The 18,999-nt window shown below is 35.3% G+C and overlaps 1 protein-coding gene across 1 annotated transcript; it reads right to left on the reverse strand.

Annotated features, from left to right (window-relative positions):
- Positions 1-1,588: 1,588 nt before the first annotated feature.
- Positions 1,589-18,454, reverse strand: LOC129753807 (NPC1-like intracellular cholesterol transporter 1). Its single transcript, XM_055749656.1, has 6 exons — positions 18,403-18,454; positions 11,075-11,588; positions 10,689-10,968; positions 10,328-10,627; positions 2,620-3,180; positions 1,589-2,347 (listed from the first exon to the last, which is right to left on the reverse strand). Exons 1-6 carry the CDS (start codon positions 18,452-18,454, stop codon positions 1,589-1,591), a joined length of 2,466 nt encoding a protein of 821 aa, XP_055605631.1.
- Positions 18,455-18,999: the final 545 nt, after the last annotated feature.

Here is an 18,999-nt window from a genome sequence, read left to right on the forward strand (position 1 = left end):
AAATCAGTCGTCCTCATAAGATCCTGGCACCGTGTATTCATTTTCTCAAGATGCCTCTTCATATCCCCTGCGGTCTTAATTGTTTCCACGGTCCTGGAATTCGCAAGATGCGGTTTCCGGAATTAACGCGGATTGTTTATTATGCGGTACGTATTCCCCGCTCACATTTTTGGTTCTGCAAACTTATTTGCTAAGATTTTTTCACGTGTGATTTATTTTTGCAAAACACCGAAGGTTTTTTTTTCAGTGTTGAATCGCGGGCAGTGTGGCCCAAGGCGGGTAAAGCTTCAGGTGTGTTCTTTAACCAATGCACGGAATCGTCACGTAATCGTAGGCATGGTAGACGAACAATTCGCTGTCAAAAAACGCTCCGTCTCCACCCCCCACCAATGAGAAACTTTTGGTACCCCTTGCCTACTTTTCCTCAATATGCACCCACCCTACTGACTCACCCTGGTGTGGCCGGCCTTAAAAAACGAACTTGTGAAATTCTTCCGGTGAATGAACATTTCGCTTCGCGCTCACTGTGTTCATATCCTAAAGCGTACATCTTTCAAGGAACTAATGCCAAAATTGAACAAATTGTTGAAAATCCAAACTAGTTGGTAAACGAAGTAAAAAAGCATCGGCGAGTAGAATAAAAAGAAGAAGAAAACAAGTAAACAAATGATTTAGTGAGAAATTAAGTTTTTGACTATTTATCCCAGGAATGGCCATCATCAGAAGCTCTAGTGAACCCTAGTCTTTAGAGACCACAACTAGTTGTTGATGTCAGAAGTTGGGTTTGAATTGTTATTTAGTTCACCTATTAGTAATGGAATGTTGTTTTTTACCTCAAGGCAAAATTTTGTATCAGGAAGAAAAGCTTTTAACAATTCTTTTCCATTGGCTAGATCGAGCCGACCCTGGGAATCTTGGGAAATTTCCCGTTTGAGAGCGTAGATAGAAAATTGAAATTGGCCTTAGGAAAAGTAACTATATGTGCGATAAAAAATGTTCGATAAAGCTATACATTTTTTTTTTTGACTAGTGAAAAGAGCCCTTTTAAAGTTTATTTGTTTTGTTTATATCTTTGAAGCTTTCGAATCCAAAAAAAAAGTTGTCAAGCTTTCCGCTCAGAAAATTCAATGTGCAACTTTTTGAATGTTCAAAGACTTCCATTAACAATTTTTGGAAGATTACTTTTGTACGAAATGAATGTGTTTAGCTATCAAAAGCTAAATTTCAATAATGATGAGAGTTTAAAGTTGCTTTCCCATTCATAATTTCCATCCGAAAAGAAATGCGTATGCTGATAACAAGACTTTCATTATCGCCAAACAACTACAATTATGCAGGGTACTTTCATTCCTATGCGCTAGTCTTAGTCCGGCGAATCGGAATCGTTTGTTCTGTGTGCCCGCGGCAGATAAGATGGTTCTTCATGCTCTAAATTTAAATAATTATAATAACAAGCGCTATTCTCCACTCCACTCGTCGTCTTCGGTAGGACTGTTTATTGAGCAGAGTATGCTTCTTCCACGTGGTTTTTTTTATTGAGAAATGAAAAGCTCGCCTTGGCTGCTGCCAAATCACTGCCTGCCCGTCTCTATTCAAGCTGATAAGCACGATTCCAAATACCACGCCGCTTCTGTTCCGCCGTAGTCACTCCGTCTTCACCCCCGCCTTCACGACGCTTATCGCTTGGTGAACTCTTTGGCTCTGGTCCTACCAGACTTAGAATAACAGGAAGCATTACCAGCCCAGCAAACAGTCCGATTGTTACGAGCAGCAGGAACACCCAGGCGAACTGTTGATACTCATAAACGTCAGAAAAGCCCGTCATCGCTAGGGACAGCAGAGTTGTCAATGCGCCGTACATCACAGCCGGTCCAATGTGGGCCACCGAGCTAAGAATTCTTTGCTGCCGGGAGCAACCCGCAGGATCGACCGTAATCTGGAACGTGTGAGCCACGTGCGAAGCGTAGTCTATACTAAACCCAATGGCTATCTGAATGACTAGCACCGAAGTTATGTTCAATGTCACTTCCAGCATGCTCATGATGCCGCCGACGTTCACCAGTGTTATGAACACGCAAACGAATATCCAGAAGCAAAGCTGCACATTTCTCAGCACTGCAAAAGCGCACAAGAGCACTGCCGAAAGTGTTAGGCCGATGTTGCGGAATGTGTCATCCCCTATGGTCTGGGCGATGTTCAGAGAGATGAACTTTTCGGACCATGCCGTTCGGAAGGTCTCATTATCGGTTAGAGGTGTTTCGGCGAGAAGCTTTTCTATTGCTTGCTTTGCCCTCAGATAATCCTTCGTACTGTTCTGCAACTTCAGCTCGAAATCTAAGGATGTAGCCTTTGGAAATAATTAACAAAATTAACAGTTACAAGTATTTGAAAAACAACATTTTTACTTTACCATGATATCTGAAACTGGTTGCAAACATTGAAGAGGCTCTAGAAACTTGAAGTTCTTTTGATACTTGGCCCCTTCCATGCTTTGTAGAAAATTGCTTAACAATAATCGGTGTCCCTCCGGTTTATTTTGCTCCATTAGTTCAGCATCTGAAATAGGTTCGAAAATGATCCTCTTATTCCCAGTACAGAGACTTACATTGGCTAACCTACTCGTTGCTTTTTTGTGACATAGCTTTTGAACTCCTTGGGCCAAGCCTTCACACGCTGTACGTAGTCGGTTGCGTTCTCCAATTTCCCGCACAAAGTAACTAAAGCATCGAAATCATCCTCTAAGTTTATTTCCCCAAAATACAAAGAAGTTTCGGTGCCAGCTAGAGGAAATGCCTCTTCGAATTCTCCCAAATACAATGCCAGATAACCGTCATTCGGTAACAGCCAACGGGGATCCGACTTCGCCTCAATACCTGTTACGGCCCAGCCATTCCAAGCGGTCAAAGCTAAAGTTGAGCCAAGTATTACAACTTTCCCGGCCGTTGTGAGGACCACATTCTCGAACAACCACTTCATGGATCTTTCCATCAGCCGAGGATCGCAGCACAGTTTAGTTTTCGATTGGTCGTGCACAATCCACGGGAAGAATCCATTTCGGGCAGCCGAAATGCGGCGCTCGTCAAGAGTTAGTGCGGCAACGAACAAGGTTAGCGCAAGAAAATAGGTCGCTATCACGCTGATTGCCCCCAGGATACAGAACGACCGAAGACCTGGAAAGGGCTGTAATATTGAAAATAACAAAATATGAGTTAAATAACTCCAGATAAGCTAAACAGATTTTGCCTTTTCTGCATCAAGTATCAAATGTTTAAATCACAAGAATCTCTCACACAGAAAATTGGAAAGAACATAAAAAACCGGGTAAAATTCATACCTACTGATTACGTAAACACGGTTTAAGAATATCCCAGAGAATATGACGTGAAAATTAAAAAAAAAACACTAGGTGAAAGGACCTGATGAGAAACACTTGAATTTCAAATTTCGAAACCATCTCAAATCAAAGATGACGGCTTCCTTTTTCCATTGATCAGCGGCATTGTTGCAAGAGTAACATAGAACCCCTAGAATACGAATGTTCGATGAAAGAGCTTAACGAGTAGAAGTCGAATATTAAGACGCGAGACATATTGAAAGGTCTAAATTTATAATGGTGAAATAAAAAATAGAGAAAAGATAAGAGATGAGATGTGAGACGTGAAAAAATGAGGTGAAATGTGAGACATGTACCGCATGACACATCTCAACAAACATGAAATCGTATCAGAAATAATAACTTAAGTCGTTTACAATGGTGTTGGGAATCGCAATTCCAACTGCATAATGTAAAGATCGTATAAAATGTCGTCTGAAGTCAGTTTTAATCAGATATGACAGAAAGTCTGCCATGTTTGTAAATTTTGAAATGATTTTGCTCCCGCGCGGGCTTTAACCCTCATCCGCATTAGATTTCATTACCCTAATCAGCACTAGGAGTGTCATTTTGACACCACAAGCTCAAATCGTTATAACTTTTGGCGTGTTAAACCGATTTAAACAAAACTTACATCAAAAGAAACCTTGTAATGTCAGTAAAATATATTTAGAGCATTATATACAGCTAAAGTTACAAGTTTTCTCGTTATTCAGCATGAAAGAAAAAAAATCCGAAAAAAACATGCCTCACGAAAACTGCTGTGGTTCATATATTACACGCCCAAAAAAATATTTGCCTTATGCATATGAAGGCTGAAGTTAATGCCTACATCATGAAGACAAGAAATATTTTTTAAATATTTTTTTAATGAAATGGTCACAAAAAGTTCAAAAAAGTGGCCTAAAAAACCTACTTTTCATTCGATTGCTAGTAAATACTGTTTGAGCGATGGTAGAGTTTTAGAAAAATATGACAACAAACTTTATTAAAATTCGAACATTTTGCTGTCTTTAGATTTTTGATGCAACAAAAATTGAAATTACTGGAATTTTTCAAAATTCACTACTTTGCGCTATTTTTCACAAATTGAAATTTCATCTGTTTTTGTGGTCCACCGTCAGGTTGTACCCGGATTTTCAGTGCTTTCACTTTGTTTGGACCAATCAAAAGTATATTTATTGGAAAGCAAATTTAATTTACATTCTAGTGAGGTGCAACAAATCACGCTGTGAGATTTCACAAAAATATGAAAATTATAAACGTAAAATCATTCCTGAATTTCTAGAACTACAAGCAGCGCGTCCAGCAAAACGTGTTTGTTTGCTCTCTGAGTAGGTACGGTGGGTGGTGATTCGGGCAGAGAGCGAAGCCGACAGACGAAATCATGATGCGTGTCGTACGTTTCTCGGTTGGAAATTTTCTATTGACAGTAGTTCTCGTTTGCTAGTCACGACACGCATCATTATTTCGTCTGTCGGCTTCGCTCTCTTCCAAATCACCACCCACCGTACCTACTCGGAGAGCAAACAAACACGTTTTGCTGGACGCGCTGCTTGTGGTTCTAGAAATTCAGGAATGATTTTACGTTTATAATTTTCATATTTTTGTGAAATCTCACAGCGTAAATTGTTGCACCTCACTAGAATGAAGATTAAATTCCCTTTTCAGTGGATATAGTTTTGATTGCTTCAAACGGCGAGAAAGCACTGAAAATCCGGGTACAACCTGACGGAGGACCACAAAAACAGATGAAATTTCAATTAGTGAAAAAATCGCGCAAAGTAGCCAACTTTGAAAAATTCCAGTAAATTCAATTTTTGTTGCACCGAAAATCTAAAGACAGCAAAATGTTCGAATTTCAATAAAGTTTGTTGTCATATTTTTTAAAACACTCTACAATCGCTCAAACAGTATTTACTAGCAATCGAATGAAAAGTAGGTTTTTTAGACCACTTTTTTTGAACTTTTTGTGACCATTTCATTAAAAAAATTTAAAAAAAATTTCTTGTCTTCATGATGTAGGCATTAACTTCAGCTTTCATATGCATAAGGCAAATATTTTTTTGGACGTTTAACATATGAACTACAGCAGTTTTCGTGAGGCATGTTTTTTCGGATTTTTTTTCTTTCATGCTGAATAACGAGAAAACTTCTAACTTTAGCTGTATATAATGTTCTAAACATATTTTACTGACATTACAAGGTTTCTATTGATATAAGTTTTATATGAAGTTCATGATAATTCAAACGACTTAAATATATTTTACTTTTGTGGTGTCAAAATGACACCCAATGTCGGAAAAGGGAGTTTTTTTGTCCAGGCTTCCAGGGTTCGTCCATAAAAAAAAGTAAAGATGCAATATTGAAGAACTTTTGAATTCATTTAGGGTCCTCGAAGAAATTTTTGTATTTTGAAGCTTCTGAAAAAAGTTACAAGCCTTCAAACTTGCAATGGTGTCAAAATGACACCCTAATGCGGATGAGGGTTATGTGAGAAAATCATCTTCTTGTTCTCTCTGAAACCAGCAGTGCATCCAGATGGCCAAAAATCAGATGGGATTGGGTAATATTGACTAATGAGAGAAATGGAAAATATTGTCGCTGGCAACGACGTGAAGCCTATGAGAGCAAAGTCTAACACTCTTTTGCATTTTTCCGATAGGTACGAACAAGGTGTCGGATAATGCGCAATTTCTTGTAGTTTTCGTCGCTTTAGAAAGAAATGAAATTTATGTATGTTTGCCTCCACTTTGGTAGGTAAATGTTGTTTTTTTCCAACTTTCATACGATCTTTCAATAATGTATAGGGGACGTATATCAAAACAGCAGGAAAATATACAGTGGGCGAAATAAGAATAGTACCACTATGTGTTTTGTTTGTTAAAATATTAATGATTAAAAATCACGAAAATTTTCTTCTAAAGTTTGTTCTGAATTGTTTAACGGATAAATCAAGCATTAATTTAATTTTTTTTTGGACGCAGCAATTGGCGTTGAGGACCAAAAATGTGAAAAAAGGGGTGCGAAATAAGAATAGTACCACTTGAGTTTTTCAACAAAAACAAGATAATTTCTAAAAATTTACTGTGTAAAAGTGAATAATAATGCTTCTACGAACTATTTTAATAGATAACTGCATTTTTAGGAGTTTTCTAGAATTGCGAAAGTTCACAAAGGCTTTAAAAGGGGGTTTAAGAGGTGCTCCTTTAGCATTAAGGAATTTGATATTTGAGCTATAATACTTTATCAAGCTGCTTGATTTCTTATAGGTGACGAAAATTAGTGTCGCGAGTTCGCTAGTACAAGCTACTAGTGTTAGTACCGGTAGAAAATAGTTTAGCTCTTATTTCAACTTTCGACCCCTCTAGTGAAAGGGTTTGACTTGTGGTTGACGAAAATTAGTGTTACGAATTTGCTAGTACAAGCTACTAGTGTTTGTTCCGCGAAAAATTAGTTTGGCTCTGATTTCAACTTGCAACCCCTCTAGAGAAAGGGTTTGCCTTATAGGTGACGAAAACAAGTGTCGCGAGTTCGCTAGTACAAGCTACTAGTGTTAGTATCGATAGAAATTAGTTTTACTATGATTTCAATATGCGACCGGTCAAGTGAAAAGGTTTGAAAAACTGTAAAAAGTCTGATAACAACATTTTTACTGAATTTACATGATTGAACACCCTCTGAACACGTCAATTAGTGTGAGCTTTAGTAACACATTAACACATGTAACTTATCAAAAAATTATAGAATGTTACATGATGATTGGTTGAAAAGTCCTGTTTAACACATCATTTCTAAATTTTTTGTTAACACGATCTAAATTTTTTATCATGTTTACCGACGAAAAACTCTTCACCGTACAACAGTTCGTGAATAAGCAGAACGACAAAGTTTGGTTGCTAGACAGATCACGAAACCATGCCAACTTGCTGACTGCCACTCGGCGACAGAAACCAGCATCGGTGATGGTTTGGGCCGGAATCACCCGTGATGGCCGAACTCCGCTGGTTTTTGTCCCTGAATCCAGCTAACATGAAATCGTAATAAAAATGATAATCCAAATTGTTAAGACATTTTCAATAACCATCGTAAACAAGTTGGTATTGAGTGATTTTCTATCATTCATTTACGGCAAGTTTTGCCCAAAAATAGTTGAGTCAGGTAGCAGTTAAGTCAATTCGTAAATATCTCTCCAAAAAGTTGGGAATATGCTCTGCTAATTGAACATTTACGATTTGAGTGAACTGATTTACGATAAATGGGCAGTCCATCGATTGAAACTCTATCCGATCTCTCCCTTTCTTTGACCGGTTCGTTAAAGAGAATCTCACATATAGAGCTTTAGCGTGGATCTTATCAACTGATGAGTTGGTATCGTGGTAAGATACCGGACTGTGAACTCGGAGGACTACTCCAGTCCTCAAATCTCGGTCGGGGAAGTTTTTATTTCGATTCGCTCAAATTACTTAAAATCGTTTATTTTGCATTTTGTGGGGAAATCGAATCGTTGGAATCTTGTCATTGTAGATATATCGCCTCCACTTTTGTAGCTATATGCTATTTTGGTAAGTTTAATACAATATTTTTATCTGGTATAATAGTTTGAATAATTCCGTTGTTCCTGCGATATACCTCCTTAAATGTTTACTGGGAAGATCAACCAAAATATATATCGGGAACTAGTTCTACAGAATGTCGTTGAACCGTGGGCACGTTGATATTTTGGTTCCAGGGATTGGGTTTTCCTACAGAACTTGGCGCCGGCTCACAAAGCGAAGAAAACCCAACTTTGGATTGCGCAACATTTTCCATGGTTCATTTCGAGCTCCGAGTAGCCGGCTAGTTCGCCAGACCTGAAGCCTTATACTTCGCTGTTTGGAGTATGTTGGAGTCCGAAGTTTGCTCTAAGAAACATGAAGATGAGGAGGTCCTGAAGCGACATCTCGTGGCAGCCTGGGATAAAATACCACAAGAACACCTGCGGGCTTCATACGAGCTGTCCGTCTGCGGCGAGTGGTTAAAGTCAAGGGCGAACGAGTCGAACTTTACCAGTGAATTTTATAAAAGTAATTTGTTTTCAAAAGAAAATGAATGAATTTGAAATAAAGTGTTGTTGTTTTGATCAATTTATATGTTTATTTCAATGTAGCACTTCAATTGCCGGACCCTTTACTCTCTGATCATTTACAATTATATTTCTTTTGCTTAATAAGTTTTTAAGTAGAGATGTAGAGGAAGAATGACCAAGCTGGTTAAATCCTCTATAAATAAACAAAATATAATAGAAATAGAATAGTAGAGATGTACCGAATAGTGGTATTCGGCGAACGGCCGAATACCGAATATTGACCTTTTCAACTATTCGGCCAAACGAATATTCGGTCGAATGTTTTGTTTAATTTTCCATGGGAAAAAAAAGCGATAATTTATTTTTCTTCTATTTCTTCCACCTTAATGCCCCTCGTGTTTTAAAGTCGAATATTTCCAAACAGATGTATATGAAATAAGATCTTCTTCAAGTAGAGGTCGCTTTGATTTTAAAAATGTCATCATTAGCTGAAAAGACATCAGATGACTTGTCGCTTCTAGGGCGTTTATCACCAAAGAGATTAGGTTCCAGTGAAATCTGGCACAAAACATGTCAAAACAGGTGCCAAGCTATTTGAAATCGCTTATTTTATATCGAATAAGATGAAAAAAAGAACAAACAAACGTCCACTTTCAGCTAGATGTCTTCCAAAATAGTTGCCAAAGAGATCGATGATCTTCAACCTTAAGCATCCTATGATTTCTACCACACCTATCCACACGGCCGGGTCTGGATGATTTGTTTTTTTTGAAAACTTGGATATTACTTGAAATTTAAATTTTTCATTGAATTACAGCAGCAGTGTTTAAATCGTTTCTAAGGATTGAACAAAAATTGATGTAAATTTTTAAATTTACTCTGAAAATCCTTTTGTAACGGAAAATCTGTAAATTTTCAAGAAGAAATTTGATTTTTCAAAATCAAAATATAACTACAGCTACCTACAAGAAAGATACATTGATACATCTAAGATGATTTAGTGAAACCATAAGTTTTTGAAGAGTTTGTAGCTTTTTCAACATTACTTTTGAATATTTTATAATTTATCAAACATCAGTTGAAAAAAATAAAAGTTCTGCTATTGTATAAATTTTAAAAAATCAATATTCGGCCGAATACTTAGCTCAACTATTCGGTAAGCCGAATATTCGGCTTAACGGTTTTTTGGCGATATTCGGTGCCGAATATTTGGCCGACCGAATATTCGGTACATCTCTATTCTAAAGCATTGCAATAAACTTTTATGAAAGCCCTTCCCCTTCCATCTCCCGGAAGGACAAGGAGTCTCAAATAATCATAGGAAGGTTTCGCGCACCCCAATATCCTACTTAGTCAAGTTTGATCTAATTTTCTTGATTAATTTGCGAATTGTACCAAACAAATTTACGGAAGTTATCCTGTCTCTTGACCATTTCCCCATTGAAAGAAGAAGGGAGGAAGCTCAAACTATCAAGTTTTCGATTTTCGCAAAAAATGTATGGAAGACCTTCTCCCTTCATTCCTTTTCCTACACTGGAAAGAGAAAAGGGTCTCAATCCTACATAAGCAGATTGCTCGTATCCAAACACCTCCATTAATTATTTAGTTATGCAAATATGTACTTTTTTAGTTTGGAAGACTTTTCCCCCTTCCAGGAGAGCTAGAGATCTTGAACCAGTATAGAATAGAAACCTTCCCCAGACTCTAAAACTCCCGTCTGCAGAGTTTCACCCAAATTGGTTCAGTAGTTCTCGAGTCTCTAGGGAACAGACAGACAGACGGACAGAAATTCATTTTTATATTTTTTCAATACTATTAGGATATATCTCTTATGTTTTCTTCAAAAATTTAAAAAATCTTTCGGTAATACGGTAATAATTACTTACCGACAGAAATCCCACAGCCAGTGCAGCAATATCGGTCAAAGAAGTTACTGTGATGGCTGCTCCCGAGTGCTGTAACATCAGACCGATCTGCTGTGATAGCTTCAAATCTCCGCTAGCATTTTGTTTGACTTTCCGCAAGCTTCTTAGCATTACGAAGAGATCATCGATACTCAAACCGAGCACCAGAAAAGGTAGCGTTGGGTGAATGGCATTCAGCCGGCCTCCAAAGGCACAGAAAATTCCCGTTGAAATTGCCATCGCCATCAGAATCATCATCACCGCCACGACATTGAGAATGATCTGTGAATTGAAATATAATTTATAACTTTAAATAATAAATAATTTTCTCAAAGCTACCTACTCTGAATTCTACCCAACTAAACCGAGACAAAACCAGTACCATGTAAGTGAACACCATAAAACACACGAATGGTGCACCGCCAACGCCTTCATGCATTGTTTCCAGAATGATATCCTCGAAACTTCTCGAGGAGCTGTAAAAAATTTCAAAACTTTCGGTCCCCATCTGTTCGCACAACTCTTTCATTCGATCCAGAAATCCCTGTTCCCACAAATAGACACTTTCCGTCACCCAATCTTCGGTGCCGATTGTGTTTCTATTTTTTTCCAAATCTACCAGGCTGTAGTTCACATGGGTCACCCAACTTATCAACAAACTGCTGGCCCCAGTGATCTTTCCATCGGTTTCGTCGTACCGAATTCCTCCCAGAAGTCGCAAATTCCAACTGAACTCCACTTTTCCTCAAAATGTCCACGCTTTGCTCGTCGTTGATCGCGGCCAAAATCTGCTCCCGGGAAAGGGTACGAATTTCGCCGGCATCGTTGGACCAAAGATTCATTGGGCTGGAAATGAGACAGCCACGCGGTATCACCGTCATGAAGGAGCAAATGAGGCCATCCAGAAACTCGCTGTTGCTATTATCAGGACCGTCACCACTATCATCATTCGAAGCGTTTGCGCTCCCTGTGTAGCCGTTGACGTCCGTTTGGGCTATCGCGGTTTGGACGAATTTGCCCATTTCCGGCACCCGGAGGCACACGTCGGCCCACGTTATGTTGTGCGGTCCGAGCTGATCCGTATGCGGTACACTAATTAAGTTGATCTGCTCTAGGATGTAGAGTGCCTTATCGAAAATGTGAGGGTTTAGGATATCCGGGGCTTTGAGGAGGACCTGCTGTAAGCGCTGACCTTCTTCGAAGGTATCTCGCAACCATTTGGCGTCCCGGGAGAAGGTGGAATCTGCAAACGGATAACAACATTTTTAAATCTTACCAGTCTTATTTGGTTTACAAAATTCCGAAATATGTGATTATATAATCCGAATCGTAACAACACGTTACATGAACGTTAGGGTGGCAATAGATGTATGAGCAAAATGTCATCTTTGAATTTCGAAAACGGTCCATATATAATTTCAAAAAAACGCGAATACCCGGAAAATCTTTGGAATATCATCGCTTCAACGGGAAACCGGATAAAACCCAGGAATTTCAGCACATTACCTAAATAAATTGTCATGTTTGAAAATTTTTTAAACGTATTTCAAAAATATTTATTTAATAATTGCTTAATGTTAGATTAGTTTTCGACAAGCTCGATACAGATTTCCCTCATAAATACTTATTTCCGTACATTTGTCAGCAAACGAAGTTTTAATCACAATTTTAAATCTATTTTGTGATCTAGATTTTCAGACAATCAGTTTCAGTTTTCGCCGTTAAATGATTCAGTGTATAATCAAGGTTATTAGATCGCAAGGTTCTCTGACTTTGTCAGTAAGTAGGCGAGGAGAGCAGGGTGAAGTTCAGTGAGTTTGTTTGTAAACATCGGAAAATTTGTTCGAACTGAGGGCTTTGTTGGTAAACAAACTCCACGTACTCCATAGTAGCCAAATCAAAATGGCTGAATCGGGAGTTTCTCATATCGTTATACCTCCTAAATATACACACCTTGGTGTTTGATGGAGGAGCTCGAGTAGCGCGCGGACGTCAAAAATTTTCGCTCCGTGAAAAAATCGTTCTAACTAAGGAAGAAAAAAATTAAAAAAAATTAGAACCAGTATCGAAACTAGTTGAAAATACCCACAAAGGTGTATAAAATTATGAAGTGTGCTGTAGCAAAAAAAACAGGACGTGGGAAGAAACAAATCAGTAATTCCGGCTGCAGTAGGTTCCGATATCAAAACAGCACCAGACACTGGCTCCTGCCGACTTTAGATGTACGGTTCTAAATCGGCAAAGGATTTGTCCTGTCGACAATAACCTATTTGGGGAAATCCAACTTTTTTATACGATTTTAGACTTTTAAATTGTATTAATTTTATATATATTTTTGACATTCCAAAACCTAAATAGTTTTAGACGATAGCCAGTAAACTTTTCCACTGAAGATACTCGATTACTAGAGTAGCTCGAAACGTATAGACAACTGCGACAACTACGATTTGTTTGATTGTTACTAAAACTCTCCGAAAAACTTCGAAAACTTGGAAGTATAAACAATCGCAGTGATAAAATCAAGAACAATCCAACATAGTTAAAATGTTATTATACATATAGCATATGAAGCGAAAATCTACGCTTTATTCCACCCCTTGTTCCAGAATCTTTTGTGGTATTTAACACATGGTTGGCCTGGCCGTAATAATCTCTGCAATGCATATTTAAATGCAACAGAGATTACGTTGGAAAAAAAAACTAAGAACGCAAGTCTTGGGTATGTTGATAAAAGAAGAAGAAATGATTCAGTATTTGATGTATGTACTATGTACCCAACAAAAATTTCTGTAGGTATATTTCTGAGATTCTGGGATTCTGAGACATTTTATACTGAAGAAGCATAACAAACTGGGTTTTCATCATTTTTTCTCTTAACTAATCGATTGCTTATTAATGTTGATTTTATTGAAATTTAAATCAAGACAAATATTTCACTGAATTAAATAAATTAAATAAAAAAATTATGAACATATTTTTTTTTTATTTAAATCATTGAAAAGTGGACTATTTTCAAAGATCACGTTTTTAACATATTTTTTAAGTTGGCCCCATACAAAAGTTTGTTCTTCACACCCTTATCTATAATTTGGAGGTTGAGCCCCCAGGTTCTCAGACATTTTGAAATTATGGGACACCCTAATGTACATGTTCACTAAATGATAGTTTGCTAAAAGCTTATATTTTGGCGACTTGGGACGATTTTAAGCAGAGAAATATAATATCAGAAATAGAAATAAAATAAAATATAACAGAAAAAATGTTTTTTTTTTTAAAAAAAGGCTTTGACCTAAGTCGAATGTTGAATTTTTTTTCTACTAATTTTATTATCGGATGTTCACCATGAAACGAGTGAATAAGAGGAATATTGTTCATCAGGTTATGTCGTGAGACGGAACACTAAATATATAACAAATGTTCACAAAAAAAATATTTTTTTCAAATATTGTTATCACTCTAGTTAACTTCCTCCGACGAAAGAAATCTCTTTTTCGCCAGAAAAAGATATAGTTTTTTATTCTTCAAACCTTAAACATTTTCTGGAAGTTGTGTCGAAAACAAGCTACTGTCGAAATCTAAGGTCTCTACCATAATAACAAAATAAAATCGCAAAGTCAACGATTCATGTTGAGTCCTGTCAGGATTTTCTATATTTTCACGAATATTTAGTTCAAAGGACAAGGGTATAACTAAAGTTATTAATTTTTTGTATGGAAAATAAAACATTTGTTTCTATCCTTTTTTTTAGGTTTTTATAAATTTGTAACTGCATTTATAAAATAACTTTATGTTTTCCTGCAATTTGAAAATTTTTATTTTTGTAAAACAAATCCACGTTTAAATTGACAAGCTTGTTTGACGTTACATTTTGTTATTTTTTCTACATATTTCTATACTAACTATAAATTTTTTTTTCTTCAATTCTGTAAAAATTATTTTGAAACTTAATTTTTTTTTCAGTGGAAGAACTCAAAAACTATTAAAGTTTCAAGATCAAGTTAATCGAATTCCTTTTGTCACGTTTGAACTTTTTACTTTCGAAAATCATCTAACGTGGGGCACCGGAAGAAAAGGGGAAATTTAAAAAAAAACATCGACATCTGGTGTTATTTCGGAAATAAATCTGAGACCAGAACTCCACATCATTGGACTTTTCCATGTCAACCACACAAAAAACTTCAAATGCAAAAATGAAATTAATTTTAAAATGGCAAATGAGAATAAAAATATAAAAAAGTAAAAAATAGACAAATATCAACAAAATTAATGGCAAAAATAACAAAGTTTACAAACAAAAAATTACAAATATGACAAAAATGCTCAAAATTGGTACAATTTTAGTTTTATTTTTGCTGTTTTTACACGGTTTCTCTAGCTTAATTTTTTTTAAACATTACCATCGCTGATTTTATCACCATTCGAAAGCTGGGACTTTCCCCTTTGATTTGAGCCTGAATTTGAAATAATCCATCAGGGGGTCTAGAACATTATATTTTTTGAAAGATATTTTAACCTTTTTGATGGTTTAATTTAATCTAATGGTTTGATAAGTATTGACTTGATTAAAGAGCATTCATGTGATCTTGTTATAAAAAAAAAGTATGAGCATTCTTGTATGTAAAAATGTGGTCGAATTTGAATTTACACACCTTTTTCAAAGTGAAAATTAAAGATTGTTAATTTTTGTCAAAGGTTCGCGAACTGATCCTAATGTTGCTCATTGCTTTTTTTTCGATCAAAAGGAACAAATGTGTTACAAAACCTTACCATACACTTTGTATTCAACAATTTTTGATACATGCATTTAATACAGATATACATTTAATACAATAATTTAGAATATTTTCTAAATTTACATTTAGTTAGTTGACCGGGCTTAAATAAATAAAAAACATTTGATAAATTTTAAATATTGTTGTTAAACAGTTTGGCATTTAATCAAGTGATTGAATTTTTTTTTCTTCAAATTTCCTTGATGACATTTAAAATTCGGTTTTGGTCTGGTAGTAGTTAATGTGGAACACTGCAAACATTTGTCTGTGGATTTCTGCTTTTTTGACTCTCCCCTGGAATGTAATTTTCTTATTTCTTCGAAAAAAATTACAACATTACTTAGAGCTGATCATGAACAGAATTTATTGTAATGTCCTGATATGATCAAAATAAATTATCTAAATTAATTAGCCCAGATTTTTCACACATTTTAACATTGCTCTGCTTAAAATATTAAAGGAATTTTCAAGTACAGCAGGAGCCATCTTTTTCATAATAAAACCTCTGAATACTCTCAACTTCATATAACCCCTATCTAGTTCATGTAAAATATTTTGTTTTAATGTAAATAAACCATCCCGAGCATTTAAACACTCTACAATCAATAACACTAGTTTACAGCATTTTTGAACTAGGTAAGCTCAAGATCACCTTTAATGTGTAATCAGGCGCTGAATCCGCAAATTAAATTCAAAAAAATCGTAGTAGAACTGTTTTTGAGTTAAGCTTCAAATATGAAATTTATGAAAAGTTAGATATACCTACATTAATTTGCTTAGATTTTACACATATTCCAACTTTACTTTACCTAAAGGAATTTCACAATTTTCAAATACAGCCTTCTTTTTTCATAATAAAACCCCTGAATAGTCTCAACTTCATATAATCACTTACAAGTTTATGTAAAATTTGAATTTTTTAATTTGTATAAACCATCCCGAGCATTTAAACACTCAACAATGAATAATTAAGACGAAAGGAATAAAGGATACTAGTCCTGGTCTTAGTACAATCAGCGATGAGAACTTTTATTAGATTTTTCAAATCAAATAATAATCACTTTGTTTGCGACATTTCAATTCATTTCTTTCACTCTGTATCACTTTTATGTCTTGGACAAAATTGTAGCCAAGAAATTTTTCTATTACCTAGATTATGATATCGACATATGTAATTGGAATAAGACTAAAGTCAAGAAAGGTCTTTTATCAACGATTATTAAAAAGGTTTAAAATCTTCAAAAAGAAAATTAAATGTTCTAGACCCCCCGATGGATTATTTCCAATTTTGGCTCAAATGTAAGGGGAAAGTCTCAGCTTTCGAATCGTAAAGAAATCAGCGATGCTTATTTTTGATAAATAAAATTGTTCTGTCAGAGACACCGTTACTAAAATTTTATCACTTTGGTCATTTCGGTATTTATTTTGCATTTTTTAAAATTTGTATATTTTTTAATTTTTTTGTCTTTTTTCATACGTTTCAAGCTACTAAATAAAAATGACCGTGTCGTTCGTTTATGTCAGTTTTTCTAAATATTTTGTACAAATTTTTTCTCATTTTTTTTTATCTCAAAACTGGGGAAAACTCTGACTATATATTTTAAGCCCTTATAAAATGTATCTTTATGGTCTTCGATTTCACGATTAAACGAGAATAGTTAAGGCATCAAGGAAACTATTAATTCAAACTCGAAAGTAATGAAATCTGATTATCTTATTCTGTACCCAAATTACTATAGTAAGTAACCCCAGCTTGATTAGTTTTTTTTAAATATGTGTCTGATAACTGATTTTAGAAGATTTTGGCGTCCAGAATTCAAATCATCAGTCAGTTTTCATCCATCACCTCTAGTTTTGGTGATACGACGTGTAGGAGTTTTAAAATTTATCAGTTTTGAGTGAATCGATAGTTGATAACTTTTGAACTAATAATCCTACATTAAAACTAAAAAAGGATTCTGAATCCATTTTAATACAATCAAGGATTCATATTATAACATTCTAGAATTTGAAATATGAATAGTTAAGATTACAAATTTCTTACTTCATTCAGGAAAGTCTTTGAACATTTGATATTAAAGATTTTAACTCATTTACCATTTCATTTGGTAATAATATTCTTTAAAATTTCGTCATAACTCCCGTACATTGCAAAATTTAAAAAAAATGTTAAAAAAATAACTTTCTTAACATTTTTTCTTCTAAGTAAAAATTTCTCCGCGTCTTGTTGAAAGTTGATCATTGAATTGAAAACCTTTATTTTAAAATCGTTGTTATGTATTATAGTTTTTTCCAGAAAAGTGCACAAATTTATTTTATGTTTTTTTCCTATTTTCAAAAAATATTTCAATAACAATAGTTGATAAAAAAAATACTATTTGCAAGTTTGGAATCAGCTCCTTAAAACTGTTTAAAATTAAGTCTTAAATTTTTTTCACCTCAGAAAAAAATGTGATTTGGTTTGTCTTATGTAGTGTACATAAAATTTCTTTTTAATTGAAAGTTTAATGCTGTTCACTCAAAATACTTCATATCCAAATAGTTGAAATGCCAAATTTGGTACCTTTTGCTCATTTAGTTCTCGAGTTATGCAATAAAATGTAGGTATGGAAGATCCCGCTCCCCCTTCTTTTCTTCCCACTGGAAGGCGAGATGGGTAACCAATCATCGTAGAGACATTTCTCTTTCTCAATTGTGTATCATTTGTCATTAGTTGTAAAATTATGTCAAAACTTTTATATGAGACCCTCTGCCCCTTTTATATTATTCCCATGGAAGGGCGTCGTAGATACATTTCTCGTATCCAAATGACCTATCCTATCCTATGACCAATTTGGTTCCATTTTCTCCAACAATTCTCGAGTTAAGAAGTCACAGAACATGAGTCTTGAATCAACCGCTCCACAATTGGTAGAATCCAGCAGAATGCTCTCTGCGTAAATGCTAAAATAAATATATGTTTTCCACCAGTTCGTTTCTAGCAATATTTATACTCCTTCCCCTTTCTCATTGTTTTTCCATTGAAGATCTTTCCTTACCATCACTCGTCCATATGAATTTGTTATCCTTTTCCAATTGAGCGTTCAACAAACCCAGTGACCCAAAAACAACAACACAACACACTAAGCCAACGGTTTTCCAAGGATTTCCAGCAACTATCCACCCGATCCTTGAAATAGATTGAAAAAAAACTTCACTTAAACCTTTCTTTTTTCCACACTTGAAACTCAAAACTTTACTTATAAAAAACTCCTTCATTGGTGTCCACTTTTTCGATACTTTTACTTTCAGAAACTTCCGATTGAGCTGAAACGTTCACTTGCAGAGCATTAGACATTGTGGGGCCCTCTCTTGACAGTACACTTCGTATATCCAGCAAACTTGCCTAACTAATCCAGACGAGCACTATTACTCAACTGAATTCCTGCTACCGAAATCATCCCATTGAACTGCATACTTCGCTATCGAGCAGGACGTGATCTATTCCCAAAATATAAGAAGGTAGTTGTCTTACCTTTTTGTTGTTGTCGTTGCTGTTGTGGCTAGAACTTAGTCGAACTATGCGTCTAATTTTTAAAATTAAAAATACATTTCTAGGCTATTCTAGGAATTCTAAGCTAGGAATGAATTTTAAATCAAAATTCTAAATTCCTCATGAGGAATTTTTAATTTGAGTTCTGTATGAACTCCGAATCCTTAAAAAAAAATAGTTTGGGACTCTCCACTCAGAATTCTAGGTTATGATTTCTGTAATTGACTAATGATTTTTTAAATGTTTAATCAGAATTCTAAAGTTGAGCCATGAATTAATTTCGTTAATTTTTCTCATTAGTTCCTCAATTATATTTAAAAAAAATCTTAATTTCAATATAAGATTTCGTT

Source organism: Uranotaenia lowii, chromosome 3 (genome assembly GCF_029784155.1).
Source record: "Uranotaenia lowii strain MFRU-FL chromosome 3, ASM2978415v1, whole genome shotgun sequence".
In the NCBI taxonomy this organism is placed as follows: Eukaryota; Metazoa; Arthropoda; class Insecta; order Diptera; family Culicidae; genus Uranotaenia; species Uranotaenia lowii.